Source organism: Cydia splendana, chromosome 7, assembly GCF_910591565.1.
Source record: "Cydia splendana chromosome 7, ilCydSple1.2, whole genome shotgun sequence".
NCBI lineage: Eukaryota > Metazoa > Arthropoda > Insecta > Lepidoptera > Tortricidae > Cydia > Cydia splendana.
Window position 1 is genome coordinate 12,872,842 of NC_085966.1, and position 25,295 is coordinate 12,898,136.

A 25,295-nucleotide genomic window follows, 5' to 3' on the forward strand; every position below is an offset into this window, starting at 1 on the left:
AGCGACTTGGCGCTCTTGGCAGTGACAATGCCAATGTACGCCGCAAAAAATTAAAACTCCCAAGTAAAACTTGGCGTGTGAAATTATAAAGCCAATTGACCTAAATTACATAATTATTATATATACTTAATTACCCGAAAACTGTAAATCTTAAAAGCGCGAATCAGCATTTTAGATATTAGGAACGCCATCCGATGTGCCATTTGAGACGATAAGAGAGGGAGAGAAACATGGAATGGATGGCTCTTAAGCCATGTTTCTCTATGTAGTGAAACCTTATCTTCTTCTTCTTTCCATCCTGTTACCCCCTGCTGGGGTGTAGGGCTCGTATCTTTTTCTTCCACTAACTCCGACCCTGTTCAGTATGACCTATAGGCTCACTAAACGGTGTATTCCCATTTTTTTGAAGCAACTCGGGACAAAATTGAGTCGTCAAACAAATTTGTCAGTAGAAAAAGGCGCAAAATTCAAATTTTCTCTCGGACGATAAACTACATTTTTTTAAATTTGCCGCTCGTTTCTACTAACGGAAACGCAATTTAAGACACAATTTTTGAACGAAACGGAACGCAACAATGACCTGTCAGTGTCAAGTCAATGTCATACCAGCCAAAAGGACAAATGCAAATAACCTATTTCTTTTTAGCATTCCCAATTGTTTTTCTTATTTAGGGGTGCCTGTTATCATCGTAAATAAGTTATAACTATATTATAAGTTTACACATATATTTAAACCATGACTTCCCGTAATTTGAGAGCTTTAATTGGACCTTCAATATTAAACGCCGATTTATCAAAATTATACGAAGAATCGCAAAAACTTCTCGATAATGGTGCAGATTATTTGCATTTGGACGTAATGGATGGGCATTTCGTTCCAAATTTGACATTTGGCCATCCTATAGTTAAGTGCCTTCGTTCTAAGATAAAAAACGCGTTCTTCGAGACACATATGATGGTGTCCAATCCTGAACAAGTAAGTATCTCTACAATGTGCTTGTCTTTACTCTTATATCATTATTGAAACTACTTCAGTAAGTGTCCCATACAGCCATGGCGAATTCTAACTGTCCATAGACTACGGGCAAACTTATGGGTCCACTTTTACTTTTGGGTAAGTCTCCACTTACATTGCCCAGAAATGAAAGAAACGAAGTAATCTTTTTAGAGAACTCATTGCTTCTTATAGCCTAAACTACCCTACATTACATTTAGAATCTTATTGGAATACATCATTGTTGCGCTTGTAAATTCCAATATGTGTACTGTCCATTTTAAAGAAAAGTAAACCTATTGTATAATTTTCAGGTTTTCATTTCAGTTTTTAAAAATAGAGCATATATCATAATTTACAATCAACACTAAAATCACATTTTATTGTTAAATTTCAGTGGATTGCTCCTATGGCGGATGCAGGTGTCAACCAGTACACATTCCATATTGAGCCAGTCACAAATGTAGAAGATGTCTGTAGAAAGATCAAAGAAAGTGGTATGAAGGTAAGCAAATCTATAATTTTGAATATATCAGCAATGGCATAGAGCAGCGGTCGGCAACCAGCGGCCTCTCAGTTGCAGCCCGCGAGCCGCCCTGGCTATTTTGTATGTAATATTAACAAACGAGTCAAATGACAATGTCTCATAAATATTAACAAAGTGTGGCCCGTGTCAACTTCGGTAACTACTATTTGTCCCTTGGCTGCTAAAAGGTTGCCGACCGCTGGCATAGAGCAACATTGTTTAATGTCTTTATACCCACATGCTGCTGGTGATAATTAGTTCAAATTAATATTATATATTCCTGTTATTATATACTAGTCCAACACAACTATATTCAACTTTGTCATCAACTGATTTCTATAACAAACATAGCTGAGAACCACCGGTTCATCCATTGAAGAGCTACAATAACACAGACAGACCAACAGATATTGCATCAAACATACAAGACCCCTCTTTTTGAAAAAGGGTTATGTCAAGCTTATGTTTACACCTTTTAGATAAATAGTCTTTCTCATCTAAAAAGGTAACCTAAATTAATCACTTTCCAGGTTGGTGTAGCCATCAAACCAGGTACACCAGTAGCAGAAGTGGAAAAATACATAAACATATCCGATATGGTGCTCATAATGACGGTGGAGCCAGGGTTTGGGGGCCAGAAGTTCATGCAGGACCAGATGGCTAAAGTGCAGTATCTGCGGGAGCACTATCCACTGTTAGACATTGAGGTGGATGGGGGTGTGGGACCTTCTACCATTGACTGCTGTGCTAAGGTTAGAAACAATTTTATGACTGGTTAGGGTTACTATGCCAGTAATTAAATATTCTAAGACTATTTTACACAATGAAGTAGTTAGTAGACTATTTTACACAACTAGTATAAGCAAGGAGATCATTATCATGAAACTAAACTAAGCTTGTACTAAGCTACACTTATAGATACTTGATACTAATCATATGTTAGCTTCATACTTGTGATTTCTAAAATACCTATTCATTTTTAAGGCTATATCTTATCTAGTAGTTTTTTTTTCAGGCAGGAGCTAACATGATAGTGTCTGGTACTGCTGTGATAGGTGCTCCGGACCAGGCTGCCACAATCAAACTCTTACGAAACACCGTGCAAGAGGCTATTTCAAAGAAGCATTAGACAGATTTTTATGCATTCCTACTAAAAGTACATTAAGTCTTCCAAATGGATATTTTTATAAGGGTTATACAATAAAACAATATTTTTTACATATGTTTTTAATCAAATCTGCTTAACTCATCATTTTGTGTAGCTTTTCGTGTAGTTTCTACCTTTGGAGCTGGAAATATAGAACTGGTAGCAATACCTTCCCCTTTAAACACCATGGGTTCATTCATAGCTTGTAACTTGCTCCGTAATCCTGAAAGTGTGACTAAAATAGCTTCTTCCGTTCTGATGGTTCTGGAGCCCTGGTTGGGTAGGACATTGAGGTAACGGTCAAATAGTAAACTGGCATCATCTACTTGCATCTGTTCATCACTTTCTAACGCTGCCTCAATACCATGCAGTCCTCCGAATACTACAAGTGCATGGTTGTATTTTAGCTCCTTGTTGGGAATGTTATCAATTGATTCTCCTCTGTCTGATGTTCCTATTGTCAGGTCATATCTGGAAACATAATTGATACATCAATTTTACATCATAAAGAATAGGAGTATAAATTAAAGACAATGTAGCACCATGTCAAAGTCAAGTTGGTTCTGTGGTGGTAAGTCCAACAAGGTTTTTGTTAAAGTACTAAATGACAACACACATAAAAATACACTATTAACCTTTTCGACGCCGTGTCAAATACAAAAGCTGTCACTCGGACACCACATCACCGAAGTGTCAAAACTGAAATAGAACTTTATGCATATTCACGTAGTCTATGTTGCTCTGTGGTCTGTGACCGATTAATCGGTCTTTGGCGTTGAGCCTACGGTGCGGATATATCGGTCATTGGCATCCAAAAGGATAAAATACTTATACAAGCTCAAGAAAAAAAGTGTAATCATGCAATACTAAGTTAATATAGATACCCTATTTCATACTCATTTTGTTGTAATTAAGCCTTTTAATAGTGCACTATGGTACTAGGTAATTAATTACAATAAAACTTTCCCCATAATGAATACAAGTGCAGACTAGGGTATATTATGTAGGTTTTCACAGGCAAACTCACAGCCAACTAGGTTGATAATACTAACCCATCTTTGTAAGGGCTTTGTGAGAACACTTGACTCAGATTCTGTGCAATCCGTACAGTGTAGCCCCAATACACTCCAGTCTCAGCCCTCGGAGTGGAAAGACTCACAATTTTCCCCTTCAGCTTCTTGCCTCCGTCCGGCAGCATCCGCACAGTCACTCGGATACCTGGATTCAACAACTCGTCAACGGAGATATCTTTAAGCAATCCAACATTGACTTGAGAACCTTTCCCTGGTTTTACTGGTTTGTTCATAGTTATACCTTCCCTGAAAACCAAAATCATAAATTATTATTGTATTGCACACTTGGAAAATTGGAAGGAGTTAAGGTGATCTATTTGTTGCTTTATTTAATGTAACTGTCTGCATTTCTTTTGTTATATGAGATAATCTTTACCTGAATGTAAAGTCATTTGATGACCGTAAATGATGTGGTGCATCCAAAGGATTGAGCAACCCAGCAAATTCCAAATCTTTATGGAGTGGAAAGAAATGTTTCCGCAAATATTGAGGACACTCCAAGTACTGCAAAATCCGTGCTAGTTGTACACAACTCCTGCGAGCCACTTTGACACCATCCAAATCTTCAACTTTAGACTTCTTTGTGTCAATCTTGTCCCCAATGTCGTCGTATACTATAACTTCGTCAACGCAGAACACGCATGCCGCTCTTGCGATCTGTCCAGCCAGGTAAGTTCGCAATTCGGCCGACTGAGCATTTTCCATAATAGAACCTGGCACCGCTATGCTAATTGTCGATATTTCAGCGTATTTCTTCTTTTTTTCCTGCTCTACTCTCACTTTTTCTTCGGCCTCCTTCTCCAATGCCTGACGCTTTTCTCGCTTCACTATCTTTTCCTCGTTGCGCTGGCGCTTTGAAGCTTTCCTTTCCTGGTTTATTTCTCGCCATGTTTTCCCAGGGGGCTTTATGGGAACGGTTGGTTGCGACATTTCCTTTATTAATAATCAAAAAGACACGTGAACTCTTAGTTACCATAACAATTTCATTCACGATGCATTCACGCGATCATGACGTTTGTTTTTGACGTTTCACTGACATTGACATTACCAATAGACATTCAGCAGCCGTATTTTCGTACTATCGTCCTTGCCCATCTAAAACAACAGATATTTGGCGTTTTATAAAACAGCTCAAACAGTAGTGGGTGGCCAAGTTTGCACAAACTCCCTATTTATGGGGAGCTATCACAAGCAAAAAATTCAAACAAAACAAAATTTACTAGGTTTCATGGCAATAACTCTACTGTAAAACTGTACCATTTAATTTCTTCTTAAAATTAGTCATGCTTTATGAATTACAGCTTTTTAATCATAATTTAATAATTGAACATCATTTGAACATGTATGGAATTATGGAAAATGGGCATTTTGGTCGGGTATCACCAAGTTTTTTTTAATTTTGTAAAATAATTTTAAAGCATAGACCTAGTATTATTTAGAATAGATGAGCTATACGCAAGCACCCGTGAGGGACAGAACATATGCAAAGCGACTAAATTAAAAACACGTTTTAACATTACTGACAATATACCATAAACAACCTACGTAAATCGGATTAATTGTTGCCCACCAATCAAGGTTTGATGTACAGAAGGGTTGCCTCCCTGTCGCACTTGTAAATTCGTACGTAAGTGTGACAGGGAGGCAACCATTCGAACGTGGTTCGCGGTAGACCCTCAGTTGCTGCAGAGTTAGTGACAATTTGATTGCAGGGCGGGTAGGGGGGGAGGCACTTAACTCTCCATCCGTCATATCCGTGCACTGACTTAATATTAGAAATAGACACACAGAGCGGAACAAAAACGTCAACAAAATGTGGGTCAGAATGACATTAGCGGAAAATTTGCATTGATGATAAAAACGCTTACGTAAATTTTGAGTCAAGATAAATATTTTGTACGGAAAAGAACTTACTGTCGTAAGCATTAAGTGTCAAATTTGTAAACATTAGTACCAACACTGTTAAAACTTTTAAGTCCGATGGCACTAAACGTAACGTCACCATTGTATTTACGTCAAACAACGTCAAACGAGAATAATGAACGAATAGAGTCCCTTTGGTACATTTTAATAGGTATTACTGTACAGAAAAATCAAAGTAATAAATGAAACAAATTTAATTTGATCGGGAGTTCAAATAAAATTAATTCATGGTAACAACCCTTGTAAGTTATCATAAAACAAATTTATTTTTAATAAGTAAGCATTCGTCTTTAAATACTATTTTCCTTGAAATAAATTCAACTTATTAAATAACTGTGTATTTTAGATCTACATAATAATCTTCGCGCTTTAGTTCTTTGCAATATAGTGCACGGGGACATTTAGGTCGCTACTGGTACTGATTGGTTATGGTCTTTATCAAAAAATCCTGTGGTTGTCACTGTGTTCAGACAGGTTTAGCATTTACAGTTAGTCGATGACCTTATTGGTCGTGTATATGTCGGAAACAAGGAAATGGGCTGAACACACAAGTGCCGTTTTGCCTTTGTTTAAAACTGCGTCACCCCTATCTCTTGCTATAATAGCAGTCCACTCTGCACGTCGCATAGGTTTTCTTGGAAATCTTGAATTTAAACATAATATTATATGTTACGAATTCCATATAAAAATAAAAAAGTATTAACCTCACATCGACTCATTAGATTTTTGTTCCTACACATCCCTTCTTTGGTACTAACAAAATAATTTATTCAAAACCATGAAATTACCACCAGATTACATAAATTATGTAATGCTATCCAAAGCACTAACCGAAAGAAATACATTCCATGCTTTTTCCTTGTTTTATCATTGTTATTTTTGCATATTTTTACGACATTGTTGACAACTTCACATTTGAGCGGTCCATACAAGACTAAACGAAAAAGTAACGCGTGATCTGTTTTAACGTTACTTTTGCGGGGCCATTTTTTGCGGCTGATTGGGTATCCAGTTCTTATTCTATATCAATGTATCCGTGTTTGAAGTTTGGATGCCTCTTTAATAAAATTTTAAGTGGAAAATAACACCCGATTAATGTCAATAACAAAGTTGTTACCAAACAATATTCGTCCTTATTTTGTAGTTGAGAAGGTTAGTATCCTTTAAACGCATGTTATTATCAGAATCCATTTGCATTGCACACACTGACTTAATATTAGAAATAGACACACAGAGCGGAACAAAAACGTCAACAAAATGTGGGTCAGAATGACATTAGCGGAAAATTTGCATTGATGATAAAAACGCTTACGTAAATTTTGAGTCAAGATAAATATTTTGTACGGAAAAGAACTTACTGTCGTAAGCATTAAGTGTCAAATTTGTAAACATTAGTACCAACACTGTTAAAACTTTTAAGTCCGATGGCACTAAACGTAACGTCACCATTGTATTTACGTCAAACAACGTCAAACGAGAATAATGAACGAATAGAGTCCCTTTGGTACATTTTAATAGGTATTACTGTACAGAAAAATCAAAGTAATAAATGAAACAAATTTAATTTGATCGGGAGTTCAAATAAAATTAATTCATGGTAACAACCCTTGTAAGTTATCATAAAACAAATTTATTTTTAATAAGTAAGCATTCGTCTTTAAATACTATTTTCCTTGAAATAAATTCAACTTATTAAATAACTGTGTATTTTAGATCTACATAATAATCTTCGCGCTTTAGTTCTTTGCAATATAGTGCACGGGGACATTTAGGTCGCTACTGGTACTGATTGGTTATGGTCTTTATCAAAAAATCCTGTGGTTGTCACTGTGTTCAGACAGGTTTAGCATTTACAGTTAGTCGATGACCTTATTGGTCGTGTATATGTCGGAAACAAGGAAATGGGCTGAACACACAAGTGCCGTTTTGCCTTTGTTTAAAACTGCGTCACCCCTATCTCTTGCTATAATAGCAGTCCACTCTGCACGTCGCATAGGTTTTCTTGGAAATCTTGAATTTAAACATAATATTATATGTTACGAATTCCATATAAAAATAAAAAAGTATTAACCTCACATCGACTCATTAGATTTTTGTTCCTACACATCCCTTCTTTGGTACTAACAAAATAATTTATTCAAAACCATGAAATTACCACCAGATTACATAAATTATGTAATGCTATCCAAAGCACTAACCGAAAGAAATACATTCCATGCTTTTTCCTTGTTTTATCATTGTTATTTTTGCATATTTTTACGACATTGTTGACAACTTCACATTTGAGCGGTCCATACAAGACTAAACGAAAAAGTAACGCGTGATCTGTTTTAACGTTACTTTTGCGGGGCCATTTTTTGCGGCTGATTGGGTATCCAGTTCTTATTCTATATCAATGATTGCACAGCTTCGCTGTACCGAAACCGGCTCAAGCTATCGCAAAGTTAGTTTAGGTAAGTTTATTAATTAATCTCTAATTACTTATAACACGTTTATAAATCCAGTAGTTTATCGATGTACAACGTTACTGAAGTTATTGCAGCTCGATTTCGACAGCTATTAAACCACAAAAGGGTTATCAATTTCCTCGTGGTAAAATGTTGTGGTTAACTAGTGTTGAAACTTAACAAAGTTTTAAATATACTGTATATTTCTTGTTCAGTTCTAATCCTAAAACATTATAGTGATTGCTCGTATGACTCGTATCAAGTTATCATCAACAGTATCTCAGCAGTGTTTAAAATATTAAATCATAGGTTGTATGTACATGTATAACTTTGTATACCTATTTTAAGGGAAGGAAGTTGGAATTTATACATTTTTAGAAGGTCTTAAACTCATTGTCTAAATAATCGCGTACAGAAGTAGATAAAATGTATTATCAAAATTATTTTTATAATTTGGTGCATAGGTACCTAACATGATTTAACTGCATTTTGAAATGTAGCTTTAGAGTTAATAATTACATAGATTTTTGAATTTATAAGGTGTCCAAATGTTACTTAAGACTTAAGAGCATAACATATTGACATTTTAAAAAAATCTGCCAATCTATTTTTTCTCGCTCATTTGATTATATTGTAATAGTAAATTAAGACCCTAATTGGAATGGTTATCATGAAATTCATTAATCAAATCTTTCTTTCCTTGGTAATCTTCCATAAATTCCAATTATTAACTAAATCAACTTTACAACTTATATTGATAATCACTATAATCAGCAATTAAAGTTGTTTGCTCTAACTAGTCTAACTTATCAACTGACTGAAAGTGAAATATTTGTCAATTATATCATCACATACATAAGACAACAACAATAATATTTTCATCACAATGTTGACTGACGTAAGGCAGTCAGGGCTGTCACATGCAAACAATATTAAATCCATCTATGATTTCATAATAAAGTGCTACGGAATAATTTAATATCATCTCAAGTGTGGTCGCCAGCATTTTGGGGAGTTTCCCGGAAGCGGGTTAGTTGAGGGAGATTTTTTATATTTAGTTATGTTTTAGTTTTATCTAGTTATAGCTTGATTAGGTTAAGGTTAAGTAGCAGTAATTAGTTTTAAGTGTGATTTTTTTTTTGACGTAATACTTTTAATATGTATGTATATGTGATTACTATTTGTGGAAATAAAATATAATATACTTGAGTGTAGTCAATATTTATAGGTATAGCAATTTCTACATCATAATAAATAACAAATCAACCTTCATTTGCGCTCATACTATCATTACATAGATACATAATGATTCATTATGTATCTATGTAAAAACTCTTTATTGTACAAAACACAAAAGTATGGCACAGGATAGGCAGGAATTATAATGTCAAAACCAAATTGTTCTCGTCAGACCGAGGTAGGTAGGTACTATTATTTATTTTGTGACCGAGGTATGATAATAAGTATTTTATTTTATTTAAAAGGTCTGCCAACAGCGGTTACAATGATACATTGTTAGGTAGGTATGGTACATTAGATTGGTATCTTAAGCTAATTGCACCCAGCTTATTATAGAAAACTCCACTTGTGTAAACCTAAGTTGTATTGTACTTAAATATATGAACCATAAAATTGCACAATAAAGGCGCATCTAGTCTTAATTTTCAATAAAAAAGTTGTAATGATTCAAAAATATAATTTGAAATATCTAAAGAAAACATTATTTCTTGGCTCGTGCCTATGTTTTTGTTGTTGCAAACTTCAACATTTTAAGCATCACTTTTTTGAGTTGACATCTTATTGCAAAATGAATGTGGTTTTGTGGGGGACATATTTTTGCTAAACACCATCCAATTGGCAATTAGGTTAACTTCAGAATTTTCAGGTGTGGTAGTGTTTTCTATATTATACTTTAATATTATTCAAAAATATATAAGTAAAGCAAGTTAATAAAAACCTAAACATTTTGATTTAGGTGAAGCCAAGAATTTATTTAAAATAACAGATTTTGTTCAACCCTATGAATATATGTAATAAACAAGCTGTTGTTATCAGGAACCCCTGCGAAAGGTCATCCCATATTAACACAGGCGATTGCTGACTCTCAGTTGATTTCTACTTCTTCTAACATACAGACATGGCAGCCAATGGAAAGTTAGGTAAGTTATTTTTTTTTTTTACTAGCATAGCACACCATGTGGTTATAACTGGTCTGGGCCCATAACCTTTTGAAAAGTCAGACTTACATTCGAATAGAAGTCAGTAAGTACAAAACATAACCTGATGGCCTATTTATTTAGTGTCGATTTTACTGATTTAAGGACCATAAAAACCTAATTCCATAGGCTTAATCTCATACCGTTATTTTTATACCATGTTGCTGGCAAACAAGCATAAAGCCCGCCTGATGGTAAGCAGTCACCATAATAGACTCCGGCAATTAACTTCATAACCTAACCCAATTTTCAAACTTCATAATATGAGATAAATAAAAAATATAATACATTTTATTTTTAAATATGTATACCTAACCCTATGCTATGAAGGCGAGGATACAACTGTCTAAAAAAATTTAGATAAGAGAATTTAAAATAAAATCAAAAACTTTCCTACCTACAAATAGCTTGTAGGCAATAGGTATGTAGGGTCACACGTTGTTGATTTAAATTAATGAACATCTATATTTTGTGCTTCAAGTTAAATTTCAAGTCATAAAATTCTCAAAATTATACTTTCCAGCGCTTCTTAGCGTCTCCGACAAAACCGGCCTAGTGCCGCTAGCCAAATGCCTGTCAGAGATCGGACTTGGTCTCGTCAGTACTGGGGGCACGGCGTCCGCGCTTCGCGCCGCCGGGCTGCAAGTGCGCGACGTGGCCGACATCACTGGAGCCCCGGAGATGCTTGGTGGACGAGTCAAGTCCCTGCATCCTGCAGTACACGGCGGCATTCTGGCGAGGTGAATATTTCTACATATTTATAACTTAAATTAGTGGTTCACTGAGAAGGTATGGGTGCGGGAGAGGTATTGTGACTTGTCATGCGCTGATTAGCAAGTGTGATAACATTAACAATGTTATTGATGCTATGTTAATTGCTTCTAAAAATGAGTCGGATACAACTGCGTTCAGTAAGTCTACCCATTATAGTTTTGATATAAAACAGCAATGAATGTTTTTTTAAATCTTCTGAGAACCTATTGCCATTTCTTTGTGGAATTTGACATTTAATACAAATATTAAAAAAAAGATTTCTGGAAGTCTGTGTTTGGGTTATCATCAAGAAATGCATTAATATTGAACCAGAATTGTTTTTGTGGGATTCATCCTTACGATCATAAAATAAGAGACACACACACATTGATCAGCAGATAAATATAAATCGGTCATTTCAAATTAGTGTTCTTAATTTTTAATTTTCATATTTCATATTTTTTCATTTATTTCCCAGGCTAACTGACTCCGACCAGGCCGACATGAAACGCCAGAAGTTCGACATGATCAGCGTAGTGGTGTGCAACCTCTACCCCTTCGTCGACACCGTTGCCAAGCCCGACGTGACCATCGCAGACGCTGTGGAAAACATCGATATCGGTGGAGTGACCCTCCTCCGCGCCGCGGCGAAGAATCACGACCGTGTCACGATCTTATGTGATCCTAGTGATTACGTCAGTGTTATTGAGGAGTTGAAGCAGAAGAAACAGACTTCTTTGGAAACTAGGTTAGTATAGTAAAAGCTATAAAACAATACAGTCATGGACGAAGCTGTCTAGACAGGGCAATCGTTCGGGGTGTGGGGTGCTATATTTAAGAGGAGTTTCGAAAAATCATGGTTGTGTCAAACTTTTTTGACGTAGCGTTATCATCCGTCTATCCTATATACTCGTAGTAGCGTTATCATGAAACATAAATAGCAAAGTTACTATGTGTCAATCAATATCTTGTATTGTGATAACCTTTCGGCTGCTCTTCAATTATAATTTAGCCTTATGTAAATCTGGCTCAAGGAGCTTAATTTAATTTAATATCGACCACCTTCTAGTAATATAACAATAAAAAGTTATATTCAGGATATACTTTGGTGATTGATTTTATACCTTATCATAATCATCATAAAGTTTATATTCTAGATATATTACAAGCGGCATGATTTAAACATCGACTTTATTCACTCCCCGTTAAGGCAAAAAAATCGAATGTATTTTAACCATCTGCTACTTTATTATTATTATATGTGAATGCATGCACAGACAGCTTAAAGCTGATACGTGCACATCAATGTCCACTTGTGTTTTATAGTCTACGAAAGTGTTCATCAAGTTTGTTTTTAAGAGTTTATCGAAGGTGCACTGATCACTGACCCTGGTAAACTGTTCCACACTTTCACTTCATATCAATTTCATTATTATTAAAGCTAAATTCTAAGACATATTCTAAAGATAGGCCCTGTGTCCAGGCAAAAGTTGGCCCTGAAGGCTTTCACCCACACCGCGGAATACGACACGGCGATTTCTGACTACTTCCGCAAGCAATACTCGGCAGGGAAAGCGCAGATGACCTTACGTTATGGTAAGTGTTAAACCCCAATGTTTGGCCGACTAGCTAATTACTTAATGTAATATTTGGAGAATTAAGAAAACTTCAAGATATATTCCAAAGTTGTAATGGTTTGCCTCTTAAGGTCAAGGCAGAAACCTCAGCCCGAACAGTGGCTCAGTCGCCCAAATATTGCCTCCCTCGTGTTGAAGTTAGGTTGAGTGAGCCACTGTACCCGGCCTTTTTCTACCGAGTCACTGTTCCCTCCTTGACCATAAGTATTATGCACATACTCGTAAGCTCGCGCCACGCTTTCTTATCTTTAGCAACAGTTTTTAACATAGCTCCTACTAAGTCTAACGTCTTTACCACACCTCAAGTAACAGTCATTTGAATTTAGAATTTACTGCGTGAGAATACGGTAAAAAATTGAATGAATTTGACCACATCCATAACTCCTGAAGTTCTTGATGTTCTGCCCTTACCGGGATTCGAACCCGAGACTTACTAAAAATTAAAATGCAATTACAGGCATGAACCCCCACCAGAAGCCAGCCCAAGTGTTCACAACCCGCGACCACCTGCCGCTGTCAACCATCAACGGTTCCCCCGGTTTCATCAACCTGTGTGACGCGCTCAACGCGTGGCAACTAGTCCGGGAACTGAAGCAGGCCCTTGGGGTGCCGGCCGCCACTAGCTTCAAGCATGTGTCGCCCGCTGGCGCCGCTATTGGATTACCTCTTACGGAGCAGGAGGTTAGACTAGATATTTTGTTAGGAAATAAGACATCCTTTTAGTATATACCATAGAATTCAATAGTGAATAATTTAATGAAATTGTTCCAGGCCGCAGTATGTATGGTAGCAGACCTACTCCCCTCTCTCACCCCCCTCGCCTGCGCCTACGCTCGCGCGCGCGGCGCCGACCGCATGAGCTCGTTCGGAGACTTCGTGGCCTTGTCTGATGAGTGTGACGAGGTTACTGCTAGGATCATCTCGAGAGAGGTGTCCGATGGTGTCATCGCGCCTGGATATAGCAAGGGAGCGTTGGAACTATTGAAAAAGAAGAAGGGTGGAAGCTATTGCGTTCTGCAGGTGAGCTTAAAAACTTAAAACTAGGGTGGACCGCATTTGTGACTTTTCAAGGGGTCTAACATGTTGGTCTCTAAGAAATTTTTGAGCGTACACAAAAATTGAATCAATCAGCATCAAAAATAATTAGGTACGTTTTTGTTCGCTGACTCTCCCAAAATCTGTTAATTCCCAACATAGTAAATTACTAAGTTAGGGAAGGTCTCCTAAAACTATTTTCGAGTAGCAACACGGTATCAAGCCTTATTTAAAAAATCCACCCTTTATACATCCACATTATAATCTATTTTTCGTATTTCACTTAAAACCACATTCTACATTTAACTTTCTAGATGGACCCCACCTACGACCCAGCCCTCCTAGAACAAAAGACCATCTTCGGTCTAACCCTAGAACAGAAGAGGAATGACGCTGTAATCACCCCGGACTTGTTCAAGAACGTCGTGACCGACAAGAAGGCGCTGCCTGAGAACGCTGTTAGAGACCTCATCGTGGCTACGATTGCGCTCAAATATACGCAGAGCAATTCTGTGTGCTTCGCTAGGGACGGACAGGTTAGTAATAGCACAGAATACCATCTTCGGTCTAACCCTAGAACAGAAGAGGAACGACGCTGTAATCACCCCGGACTTGTTCAAGAACGTCGTGACGTGACTGACAAGAAAGCGCTGCCTGAGAACGCTGTTAGATACCTCATCGTGGCTACGATCGTGCTCAAATATACGCGAGCAATTCTGTGTGCTTCGCTAGGGACGGACAGGTTAGTAATAGCACACAAGACCATCTTCGGTCTAACCCTAGAACAGAAGAGAAACGACGCTGTAATCACCCCGGACTTGTTCAAGAACGTCGTGACCGACAAGAAGGTGCTGCCTGAGAGCGCTGTTAGAGACCTCATCGTGGCTACGATCGCGCTCAAATATACGCAGAGCAATTCTGTGTGCTTCGCAAGAGATGGACAGGTTAGTAATAGCACAGAAGACCATCTTCGGTCTAACCCTAGAACAGAAGAGGAACGACGCTGTAATCACCCCGGACTTGTTCAAGAACGTCGTGACGTGACTGACAAGAAAGCGCTGCCTGAGAACGCTGTTAGATACCTCATCGTGGCTACGATCCTGCTCAAATATACGCGAGCAATTCTGTGTGCTTCGCTAGGGACGGACAGGTTAGTAATAGCACACAAGACCATCTTCGGTCTAACCCTAGAACAGAAGAGAAACGACGCTGTAATCACCCCGGACTTGTTCAAGAACGTCGTGACCGACAAGAAGGCGCTGCCTGAGAACGCTGTTAGAGACCTCATCGTGGCTACGATCGCGCTCAAATATACGCAGAGCAATTATGTGTGCTTCGCTAGGGATGGACAGGTTAGTACAACTAAAAGTTTTAACTAAAACTTTTATGGAAGAAGTAGTAAGGTATAGCGAGCCGTCGTCTCAAGTATATTTTTGGGCGTTCTACTGAAAAATTTTGCCTACCTTAAAGAAGGTCATATTAAGTCTAAGAACTTGGTTTATTCAGTTTGTAAGTACTTATAAAATAAGTACATGAAACAATTCACGTGCGGCAACGTTATTGTAATGTTGTTCTTGTTAAACAGTGAAAGATTTATATGGTGCTATTGTAACCTGTAGCTCTAAGAAAAAGGGCAACGATAAGGCTGCTAGAACTCACAAAAATGCTTTAAGCCTTTATAAGGCAGATGGAATATATTTCCCACCTGATTTTGAACTTTATTTTAAAGTGATAAGGTTCAATTTTGCATATACACCCTTATGCCTTATTGTTAAGCATTGACAGCAATTATTTTGAGTAGGTATCAATATTAACTTAGTCAATAACGGCGCCCAATAATTGCAAAAAGACATAAATAGTAGATTGTTAACCAAGGGTTGAAAGGCACCCATAACTGTCGAGGTAGTTTGGCGCTCGAACGCAGTGAGAGCGCCAATAGACCGAGACGGAAATGGTGCCTTTCACCCGAGTTAAACACTCTACTTTTCATATCGAATGCGAGGAAACCAAACAAGACAAGGCAATTTCGCAAAATCAGTAATTGAAGTACTTACCCAATAGACCTACGGCCATGATTTTTTTCTTTAGGATTTACTTGCAATCGGAGACTTTACACGTGGCAAAATCATTTAGATTGCAATATTTACCAAAACACACATTTTTTAACAAACTGCAGTAATTTTAAAATGATTTGTTCATTATATAATAGCAAAAAGAATAGATAGTATAGAGGGGTCCTGTCATTGTAAATTTTGTAGTCACTGTAAATTTACTGCCATCTATCGACACACGACTAAAACTCAAAATGAAAACGTATAAAGTTATCAAAAAATGTATATATACAGGGTGGAAAGGCACGACGATCCTTCCCGGAAGTATTAGGTCGTTTAAGTGATACAGAGACGATTGGTAATGGTAAGAATCGTTAGTTGAGTAAAAAAAAAATTGCAAATTTACTACTTTTTAACTTTGGTGACAACCCTATAGCATGTGCACATCACGGCTATAGATTAAGGATCTCCGTCGGGAAAGCTCGGGACTTTACACTTTTTTCCGATCGTTGACAGAATCGCAATGATGTATGAATGACGCATAAATGTCAGATAAATCAAATGAATGCAAAAATATTACAAACAATTTTATTACTTTCTTAGATAATTACTTTTTGCCAATATTTAACACTATCTTCTCTTCACATACGGTGTTCAAATGTACCTCCGTGTCTTACAACGCCGCCGCAGCCCGTGCCCGAGTATGTCGATGCACATGCGATAGTGTATGCTCTTCGTCATTTTTCCTCCGCAGATTGTCCTCCGCAGAAAGCACCAATTAGCCTTCGTCTCATTTCGTCCGCAGTTTCACATTCCGTTTGGTACACCATATCTTTTACACAGCACCACAAATTTAAATAGCCACGAGCATCTAACAACGGCATTTTTATTTGACGAATATGACATTAAATAAGTAAAGTTCAATGAAAATTAATTCCAAACATCAGACGTTTTGTCTATTTCCTACCACGCAAGAAGGTTTGTTAGTTTGGTATTGAAAAAGTATTTATTCTTGATTTATTCTAATGTTCTGTTTTGCATGTACATTTGGTGCCTCTAACACAACCTACTTGTATTTTTTTATTATTTTAGATAGTTTCCAATTATTCGAAAATAATTTTGTGAAACGTGTTAAGAAACTAAAACCTTTTTATCAGTCAAGGAAACCAGAGATATTTATAAGACGATTGCGTACTTTTGAGTGGTTGTCAATGTCACCATTTGAACTGTCGTTGTAAACAATGTTGTGGATAGTATTATTAATATTAAGGAATAACATAATACTTCATTCAAGTATTGAACAAGTGGAACCACTAAGAAAGCGAAAATCCTGCAACGATTCTTACCGTGTTGTAAGCAGACCTATAAATGGTTAGATGGCAACAAATTAGCATAATTTCCTGTCGTATACTGATTGTTTACAAGTAAGCTCATTGACCCTGTCACCTGTTAGGGTTAGAACAAAGTAGTTTTTTGCATGGATGTTTAAAAGGCCATAATTTAGAAACGGTTGCCCATATTAACATAGTTTCTATGGAGAAAATATAGAGCTTAGGCTAAACTATCTCCCATTTCCGGAAAGGATCGTCGTGCCTTTCCACCCTGTATATGGATAAAATGATTTTGTTATTTTTATATCATTTTGATCCATGTTCATTCACTTATATCTATGTGTTAAAATTGTTAAATATGAAACGGTGTCGTCACGCCATCTAGCCGAGGATAGGCTAAAGGTGTGTGCGCCATCTATTCCAGAATGACTTTTACTTGAAATCTGAGGCACGTTTTTTCTTTAGACTTTATTCGTCTTATACGAAGTTACATATGTCTTTGATAATAGTATGAAAATCAGCGGGATTGCCTCTTATATACTTTTTAATTTTATACTTTTTCGTTCTAAAAGCCGCAACAGACTACCGGACCGCACCGCGACCTTGGTGCGCCGCACCACGTAATAACATAATAAAAGTATTTTAAATATTAAATAACAATTTAATTAATAATATAAGAAATTTTTATCTTGTATTTTATTTTATTTCATGAATATAGTGCTAAATAACTTTAAAAACCAATTTAATATCGTACAAACGTTTAACTGTGGCTGTATAAGATTCTGCCTTTGCTCATTTACGCAAGTGTAAGGTTTAAAAAAATATTTTTGGTGTATTCCTTTTGGTTCCCGCCTTATGAAATCGAATAAATAGAATTCAACGAAAGAAATCAAGAATAATTTGTTTTTAACAATTTACTTACATAATTTTTTATAAAAAAAGGATCAACGTGGGATTAGTAAAATCAAAGACATATCTAACTTCGTATAAGACGAATAAAGTCTAAGGAAAAAACGTGCCTCGGAATTGAAGCAAAAGTCATTCTCGAATAGATGGCGCACACACCTTTAGCCTATCCTCGGCTAGATGGCGTGACGACACCGTTTCATATTTAACAATTTTAACACATAGATATTAGTGAATGAACATGGATCAAAATGATATAAAAATAATAAAATCATTTATCCATATATATACATTTTTTGATAACTTTATACGTTTTCATTTTGAGTTTTAGTCGTGTGTCGATAGATGGCAGTAAATTTACAGTGACTACAAAATTTACAATGACAGGACCCCTCTATACTATCTATTCTTTTTGGTAAAATTAAACAATTACCAATTGTTCCAGGCGAGAAAATAAAGACACTATTTTTCCATTTTGTTTCCACCCAGTTGTTCGTGGGACGGGGACGCAGAGGAGTACACCACTTTTCTGCGCTAGAGCATAAACGTATCACTTTCTACGCACCTTTTAGAACAACAACGACCCACTTTCAGACATGAGATATGAAAATGTCTTTTGCTAGAATGACAGATGAATTCATTCATTCATTACGGCCTATTTTCTCAGGTTATCGGTATCGGAGCAGGCCAGCAGTCCCGCATCCACTGCACCCGGCTGGCGGGCGGCAAGGCGGCGCTGTGGTGGTCGCGCGCGCACCCTCGCGTGCGCGGACTCAAGTTCAAGCGGGGCGTCACGCGCGCCGTGCAGTCCAACGCCATCGACAACTTCGTCAACGGGACCATTGGTTAGTATGGTTGTCTCATGTATTCGGTAGAGATGCCAGTGAGAGCAAGGGTGCATCTGATAGGCAAGGCTGCTCTATAATGCGAATTCCCACTTGGTCATTCAACATGAACGCGACAAACGGTGGCTAATGTATTTTTGAAGTCAAACTTCTTTAGCGGCGCTGTGTAGTTTTTGAGGGGGGGAAAAATGTTAAACTCGAGACAGCGTAAGGCGTAACCCTCACTTTCTACCGCGCGGCGAAAATGTATGCCTGAGCCTGCTGTTTCGTTTAGGCAGCGCAGGGTGCTTGCGTGACGTCATGTGTGACGGACAATGTCATTGTGTTTTACTTTTTTGATTTAAATGCCATCTAGTGAGTTTCCCTCAAACTGGTATTAATATAACTGTAGTACTCACAGTGATGTGCTTAGGGGTTTCAAATGGTATACACCCACTTGCCAGAATTTCATTTGCCATAATAGTCAACAGCCATATTGTTTCCCATAATTACATATGCAATACTTATTGTTTACTATATTAGTCACGTGCCAGAAACTTTGTTTCCCATAAAATCAATTTCAATAATATCATTTGTCATCATCATTGTAAGCTAAAATTATCACTAGCCATAATATATTTTTTTTACAGAAACCAAATGCTACTACAAAAATGGGTTAGGTTAGGTTTGAACTGCGACCCTTACAGAAAAGTAATGCTACTGGAAAAGTGGGTTAGGTTAGGTTTGAACTGCGACCCTTACAGAAAAGAAATGCTACTGGAAAAGTGGGTTAGGTTAGGTTTGAACTGCGACCCATACAGAAAATAAATGCTACTAGAAAAGTATTAAGTTAAGTTCGGTTTGAACTGCGACCCTTACAGAAAAGAAATACTACTGGAAAAGTGGGTTAGGTTAGGTTTGAACTGCGACCCATACAGAAAATAAATGCTACTAGAAAAGTATTAGGTTAGGTTAGGTTTGAACTGCGACCCTTACAGAAAAGAAATACTACTGGAAAAGTGGGTTAAGTGAGGTTAAATATTCTATTAAATAATATTATTACAATTAATAATATGGACAACAACACGTATGGCACTCGTACGTTCTGGAATCTAATAATCGGGTAAACAAAGAGTATGTCACATCCATGAAGTTATAAGATGGAGTGAACTGTCACTTTTTTTGCCATACTAAGTTTAACCTTATCACCGAGTCAGAAAGACGTTCTTACCAGACTAGAGAAAACGGTCCACTTGAGATAGCAAAGGTGGGTCGTGGTGTCTCACTCGCACATGTTGCCAATGTTAAAAATATACCATTGTGGTAGTATTTATATCAATATACTACTGAAATGAAATACCTTCTTATATTATTTAAGTGCTATATTTAGAGTAAGGTTCTGATATCTTTTAAGAAATTTGTAAATAATTATGATGTCAATATTATTAACTGATTTAACCAAGCATGTGCACAACAAAACAAAAACATTAATTTTGATATGGTAGACATTGTAGTAACTTTGAATATTAATTGGTATCCCTAACGTGTGATGACAACATGTGATGTTATCAAAACACGTGAATGAAAAATTTCTTAAAAATGGTGAATAAATGTTGCGTTAAAGGTTGTAGGAGTGAAAGAATTTCTAATTGTGGAATAGTGTTTCACAAGGAAGCCACAATGATTACATTTTGCGATAAAAATACAAGTCAACATTGTCAAACTCATTAGGGTGACCATGATGTCGGCACGATGAGAATCAGTGTTACACAATTCTTATTACGTACTTAAAAGTAAGTTTATGTGAATAGGTATGTATTTATTTCGGCATGTTTAAATTGGTGAAATGAGAGCTAATACAGGATACGTAATTGCCAAAATTGAAATCCAAAGTCCTTAAACATTACAGACACATTTATACATTGTTATAATAATAAAAAACACATTGATAATAAAAGAAAAATAGAACTTTATGGTAATTTACTGACTTTTGGGACGATACCAGAAACGTTACTGGGAATTTACCCTTTTGGAAAATTTACTGGGAACGGCACATCACTAGTTTATTTACATTTCACGACTCTTCTCTTTTCGCACAGATGGCCTACCACCGTGAACACCGAGGTTCGCAAATTGCGGGCATCTTTCTCTTTTACTCCTATAAAGGAGTAATTACAGAGACAGAGAAAGATGCTCGTCAAACGATGCAAACTTCGGTGTCTATGCTCCAGTGACAAGCGTCGTCCTAGTTAAAAACTATAGCAAACGGGCGTAGCGGTCCCACGTGACCCTGTGGCAGTGGCGGATTTGCCCTAAGGCCGAGTAGGCCTGGGCCTAGGGTGGCCAGATATTTTAAGCGGCAGTCTATATGATGGGTGCTGAGAAAGGGGCGGCTAGTGCTTGCTATGAAGGGCCTGGGACCTAACGCGGCAAAGACTGTAAAAAGCTCTCAGGACAGTGGGGGTGTCCTGAGAGCCTACCCCGAGCCGCTTTCGACGTGTTGCCTCTTTGTAGCGCTTTCGTACGTAAGTGTGACAGAGGGGCGACACGTCGAACGCGGTTCGCGGTAGACCCTCTGGTTCTGTCAGCATATCTGTCTCTCTATCTCTCTCACTCATACCTGTATTCTTGACAGACGTTACGGCGGACCACCTTCCTGAGGATCGACCATGTTCGTGGTCTAGCATCTACGCCTATTAATAACAGTTTTTAGAACAACTATATTAAGTACCTAAGGTTGTGTGAAGCGTTGTACAGAAGAGTAAAAAAAACTGTATCCATCCCTTTTTAGGCCATAATACTAGTACAGCGAAAAGACAGTATGATTTTTTATAACTATGCACGAATAAGAAAAGATCCTGGCCAAACTATATATTCAATGTTATCCTAATATCCCACATACATATGACTTATGGTCACCCTAATTAGAAAGAGATGCAACGGCCCACCTTGACTTCTCATGTGGACACACTTTTTGGCTAATGTACACTATCCGGTTTACTCTCTAGGTCCGTGGTCACATCATTTTTATGGTAAACAAACAATTCGGGCAAATGAAATTCGGGCAAATAAAATTCGCGTATATGAGTATTATTTTATATAATTTTCGGACAAACAATAGACAACCGTTTCAAATAATGCGACGAAATAACGCTAGATGGCGTTAACCTCAATTATACATAGTGCTGCAGACATTTTGCACTAGGTGGCGCTGTTATTAATATTTTGAGTTGACATTGTATCGTTGAGTTTTCACTTCTGCCGGCACTCCCGGAGTGCAACCCGTTGTTTTTTTTTTATTCATTATACTCATGGTCCGGTTTCTTTTAGCCCGTTATAGTGTCCCACTGCTGGGCAAAGGCCTCTTTGATGGAAAAAGCACAACAACGCGAGTTGTCGAGATCTATTGATAGATTTAGTTCATGAGTAATCGAAGACAATATTTAAGTATATTCTTAATTCCCCAGGTACGGATATGCCGCTGTCGCAATGGGAGTCCCTGTTCGACGGACCGGCGCCTGCGCTCCTCACGGAGCAGGAGCGGAGCGAGTGGCTCACGCACCTCGACAAGGTGGCGCTCGCCTCTGACGCCTTCTTCCCCTTCCGAGACAACATCGACCGAGCTGTACAGGTCAGTTATACACCACAGAACACCACGACTACTATAATAGACGGAGAACATAAGACAACCGAGGTCAAATTTAGTATGGGAGCGCGACCGCTATTTCAGTTGTGCCAACAGGACTCGTGTAAATGAATACATTGTGTATTATGGGTCATAAACAAGAAGTCACGGACGAGTGTGAATTGAAGCCAGAAGCGGAAGGCGAGGCCTTAATTAACACGAGTTCGTTATTCCTGTACCGCCCGTGGCACGCAATGTTTCTCATTACACTTTTGAGAAAAAAAAGTGAAATAAATACTTCTGCCTAATTTCGTACGCACAATAGTACAGCCCTAGGTAGAAATTTAGTATTTACGGACCACATTGCCTATGTATAAAAACACACACAAGAAACTGTTGATAAAAAAGTTACTCATCCTTTCTTTCGGTCGACTTGATTACGTTATCACATAGCTTGTGAGTTATCTCTTTAATGTCTGGCGCTGTAAAGTTCTTATCACCTCTTCTTTTTGCGGCTTGTGAAATTCATAAATTGCAAAGTTCTCATGAAAAAATTCCAACAAATTGAAAATCTCCTTTTTTTCAAGCCCGGTTAAAATGCCATCAGTGACTTGTGACTAAGTGTGGTAATCCATCTGTCCAATATCTTTGTCCAATGTGTATTGCGTCTCACATTTTGCTTAATGAGAGAGTGAGACGCAATGATATTGGATAGGTGGAATGTGGAATACCACCCTAAAGTATTTTTTGCTCAACAGTGCGGCGTAGAGTACATCGGCAGCCCGGCCGGCTCCAACAACGATGCTGAGGTCATCACGGCCTGCAACGAGCACAAGATTACGCTCGCACACACCAACCTCAGACTGTTCCACCATTAAGCCTACCATTCTACCCTTCTTTGGAGTATCTTTTGCCAGCCCAAAAACGACTTTGAGTTTTTAAATTTAGTGTTGAATTTTGATTGTCATTTCAAACGAGATATTTCATTCGCCGGATTCGAAGGCTTAGAGCGGTTTCGCACTACGTCCGACCCGAATCCGATCCGAACCCGTGAAAATATGGTCCGTAGTAGCCGTAGAACTATTTCTGTGGTAAGTTACGCACTAGATCCGATCTCCGTCATCCGATTTCTTTCCGTCATTCAACCTGTGCGGTGCGTAACTTACCATTAGTTCTACGGCTACTACGGACCATATTTACACGAGTTCGGATCGGATTCGGATCGGACGTAGTGCGTAACCGCTCTTAAGGAATTGAGTCCCACGGACGCGATTTCGAATCGGCAGAGATTCAAAATTCGAATCGAACTTTAAAATGTCAAAACTTTTGACGGGCAAATTTGAAACCCTGGGACCCAATCTGTGAAGGTCTCTTTGTCCTAAATATAAATGACAGTTCGATTTGCCAAATCCCTACTCCGCTTTTGTACCGATTTTGTACTAAAATAACGGATAGGTTGGAATAATTGAGGCAATATCTCATGTATCTGGCATATAAAAAAGCTAAGTGGTTGCACCAACCATATCATACTGATTAACACAATTCAGAAGAGAACTATGAACATTTCCATAGGTATAATAATAGTACATTATTGTCGAGGCTCGGAAGTAGCTACTTGCAGGCTGAGGATTCGTTTTAAACGGACGACCTTGGGAGTCCGTTTAATTGAATCCGAAGCCAGCAAGTAGCCTTCCAGCCGAGTCATATATAGTGCTTTTCTCAAAAATGGTGCAAGAAATATAAATATCATAGAAATATTTTACAAAAGCAACGTTCTTACGTATATATTTTCACAGAAAAAAGTAGAAACAATTGAAAAAATTAGCTTTGCCGCCTTTTTATTTTTTTAATAAAAAAATAGAAGTGTATTTTTCTGCCGAAAATACGCCAACCTATTTGAGACAGCTAAATAGTCGCGGTACTAATCACCTGTTTGGCTGTTTAATGGGCCTGTGCCTTCATTTGATATGGCCATTTCAACTTTTAAAAAGTTTGGAACTCGACAAATAATGGAATTTGTATGCAACATTGCAGTCCCATAATCGAGACTGCAATGTTTTTAACTTTTTAATTTTTGACTGACCATAAACTACGCGCTTCGCGACCTATTTTTTAAACGGCAAAGTCGACTTTGCCTTCCATTTTTGAGAAAAATTTGTTAAGAATACAGACGGTTTGGTGCAATCTTCGGGTTCCATTATTGTGATCATGCAAGGAGAGTCAATAAAACTGCAAAGCAATCAATTAAATTGACAATAGAATAATCATTCCATATTTTTATTGTTACAATTTTGTTATATTAGTGATTGTTAGCGTTTTTAAGAGAATGTATTTAGAGTGAATCTCTTTTATATTTGTTAAAAGTATACATTGTGCCTTGTTAGAGTTTAAGGATTTATTAAACGTATGACTTTTATTTTTTGTTTTGTTTTATTACTAAAAAACTAACGTTTATCGACCGATGTATAGTTATTTGTACAACAAGAGATCAAAGTTTGATATTTCTTCGAGTGCTTATTTTGAGTCCCGTGCAAGCGAAAGATTCTATAATAGATTCACGAGCGTAGCGAGTGAATCTAAATTAGAATCTTGAGCGTAGTAAGGGATTCATAAGCGCACGAGATGTAAATAACTTTGATCTCGTGTAGTACACAAAATTTTTCACCCTAAGCAGTAAGAACATACCTAGAGGGACAGAGATAATAGAACCCAAGTATATCGAACTTGTATTAGACCCCGCATGTTGAAATGACATTTGACTATAAAGGTCACTTGAATGTCCTTAATACACATATTTACATGTAAAA

General features: G+C 37.6%; 3 protein-coding genes across 4 annotated transcripts; 2 read left to right on the forward strand and 1 right to left on the reverse strand.

Moving 5' to 3' along the window:
• Positions 1–601: 601 nt before the first annotated feature.
• Positions 602–2,734, forward strand: LOC134792147 (ribulose-phosphate 3-epimerase). The gene is made up of 4 exons (XM_063763365.1): positions 602–976; positions 1,392–1,499; positions 2,051–2,272; positions 2,536–2,734. The coding sequence occupies exons 1-4, from the start codon at positions 737–739 to the stop codon at positions 2,647–2,649; spliced, it is 684 nt and encodes a 227-aa protein (XP_063619435.1). The 5' UTR covers positions 602–736; the 3' UTR covers positions 2,650–2,734.
• Positions 2,673–4,715, reverse strand: LOC134792146 (putative methyltransferase C9orf114). Its single transcript, XM_063763364.1, has 3 exons — positions 4,117–4,715; positions 3,720–3,986; positions 2,673–3,138 (listed from the first exon to the last, which is right to left on the reverse strand). The coding sequence occupies exons 1-3, from the start codon at positions 4,668–4,670 to the stop codon at positions 2,748–2,750; spliced, it is 1,212 nt and encodes a 403-aa protein (XP_063619434.1). The 5' UTR covers positions 4,671–4,715; the 3' UTR covers positions 2,673–2,747.
• A 1,979-nt stretch (positions 4,716–6,694) lies between these two features.
• LOC134792162 (bifunctional purine biosynthesis protein ATIC) lies at positions 6,695–24,904 on the forward strand. 2 transcript variants are annotated; one of them, XM_063763395.1, is made up of 11 exons: positions 6,695–6,815; positions 10,166–10,269; positions 10,850–11,066; positions 11,558–11,827; positions 12,563–12,675; positions 13,174–13,397; positions 13,488–13,736; positions 14,066–14,287; positions 18,707–18,884; positions 22,331–22,494; positions 23,247–24,904. In XM_063763395.1, exons 2-11 carry the CDS (start codon positions 10,248–10,250, stop codon positions 23,364–23,366), a joined length of 1,779 nt encoding a protein of 592 aa, XP_063619465.1. In that variant the 5' UTR covers positions 6,695–6,815; positions 10,166–10,247; the 3' UTR covers positions 23,367–24,904. The 2 variants fall into 2 exon arrangements, with proteins under 2 accessions (XP_063619465.1, XP_063619464.1); XM_063763394.1 differs by lacking the exon at positions 6,695–6,815 and adding an exon at positions 8,135–8,255.
• Positions 24,905–25,295: the final 391 nt, after the last annotated feature.

Bases quoted from the DNA above. Each gene is read 5' to 3' on its own strand.
- LOC134792146 (XM_063763364.1), bottom strand. From the start codon at position 4,670: ATGTCGCAACCAACCGTTCCCATAAAGCCCCCTGGGAAAACATGGCGA. The intron at 3,987-4,116 runs GTAAAGATTATC...TTTGGTTTTCAG, and splicing joins TCAAATGACTTTACATTCAG to GGAAGGTATAACTATGAACA. The intron at 3,139-3,719 runs GTTAGTATTATC...TTATGTTTCCAG, and splicing joins CAAAGCCCTTACAAAGATGG to ATATGACCTGACAATAGGAA.
- LOC134792147 (XM_063763365.1), top strand. From the start codon at position 737: ATGACTTCCCGTAATTTGAGAGCTTTAATTGGACCTTCAATATTAAAC. The intron at 977-1,391 runs GTAAGTATCTCT...GTTAAATTTCAG, and splicing joins TGGTGTCCAATCCTGAACAA to TGGATTGCTCCTATGGCGGA. The intron at 2,273-2,535 runs GTTAGAAACAAT...TTTTTTTTTCAG, and splicing joins CCATTGACTGCTGTGCTAAG to GCAGGAGCTAACATGATAGT.
- LOC134792162 (XM_063763395.1), top strand. From the start codon at position 10,248: ATGGCAGCCAATGGAAAGTTAG. The intron at 14,288-18,706 runs GTTAGTAATAGC...CTATTTTCTCAG, and splicing joins GCTTCGCTAGGGACGGACAG to GTTATCGGTATCGGAGCAGG. The intron at 18,885-22,330 runs GTTAGTATGGTT...TTAATTCCCCAG, and splicing joins CTTCGTCAACGGGACCATTG to GTACGGATATGCCGCTGTCG.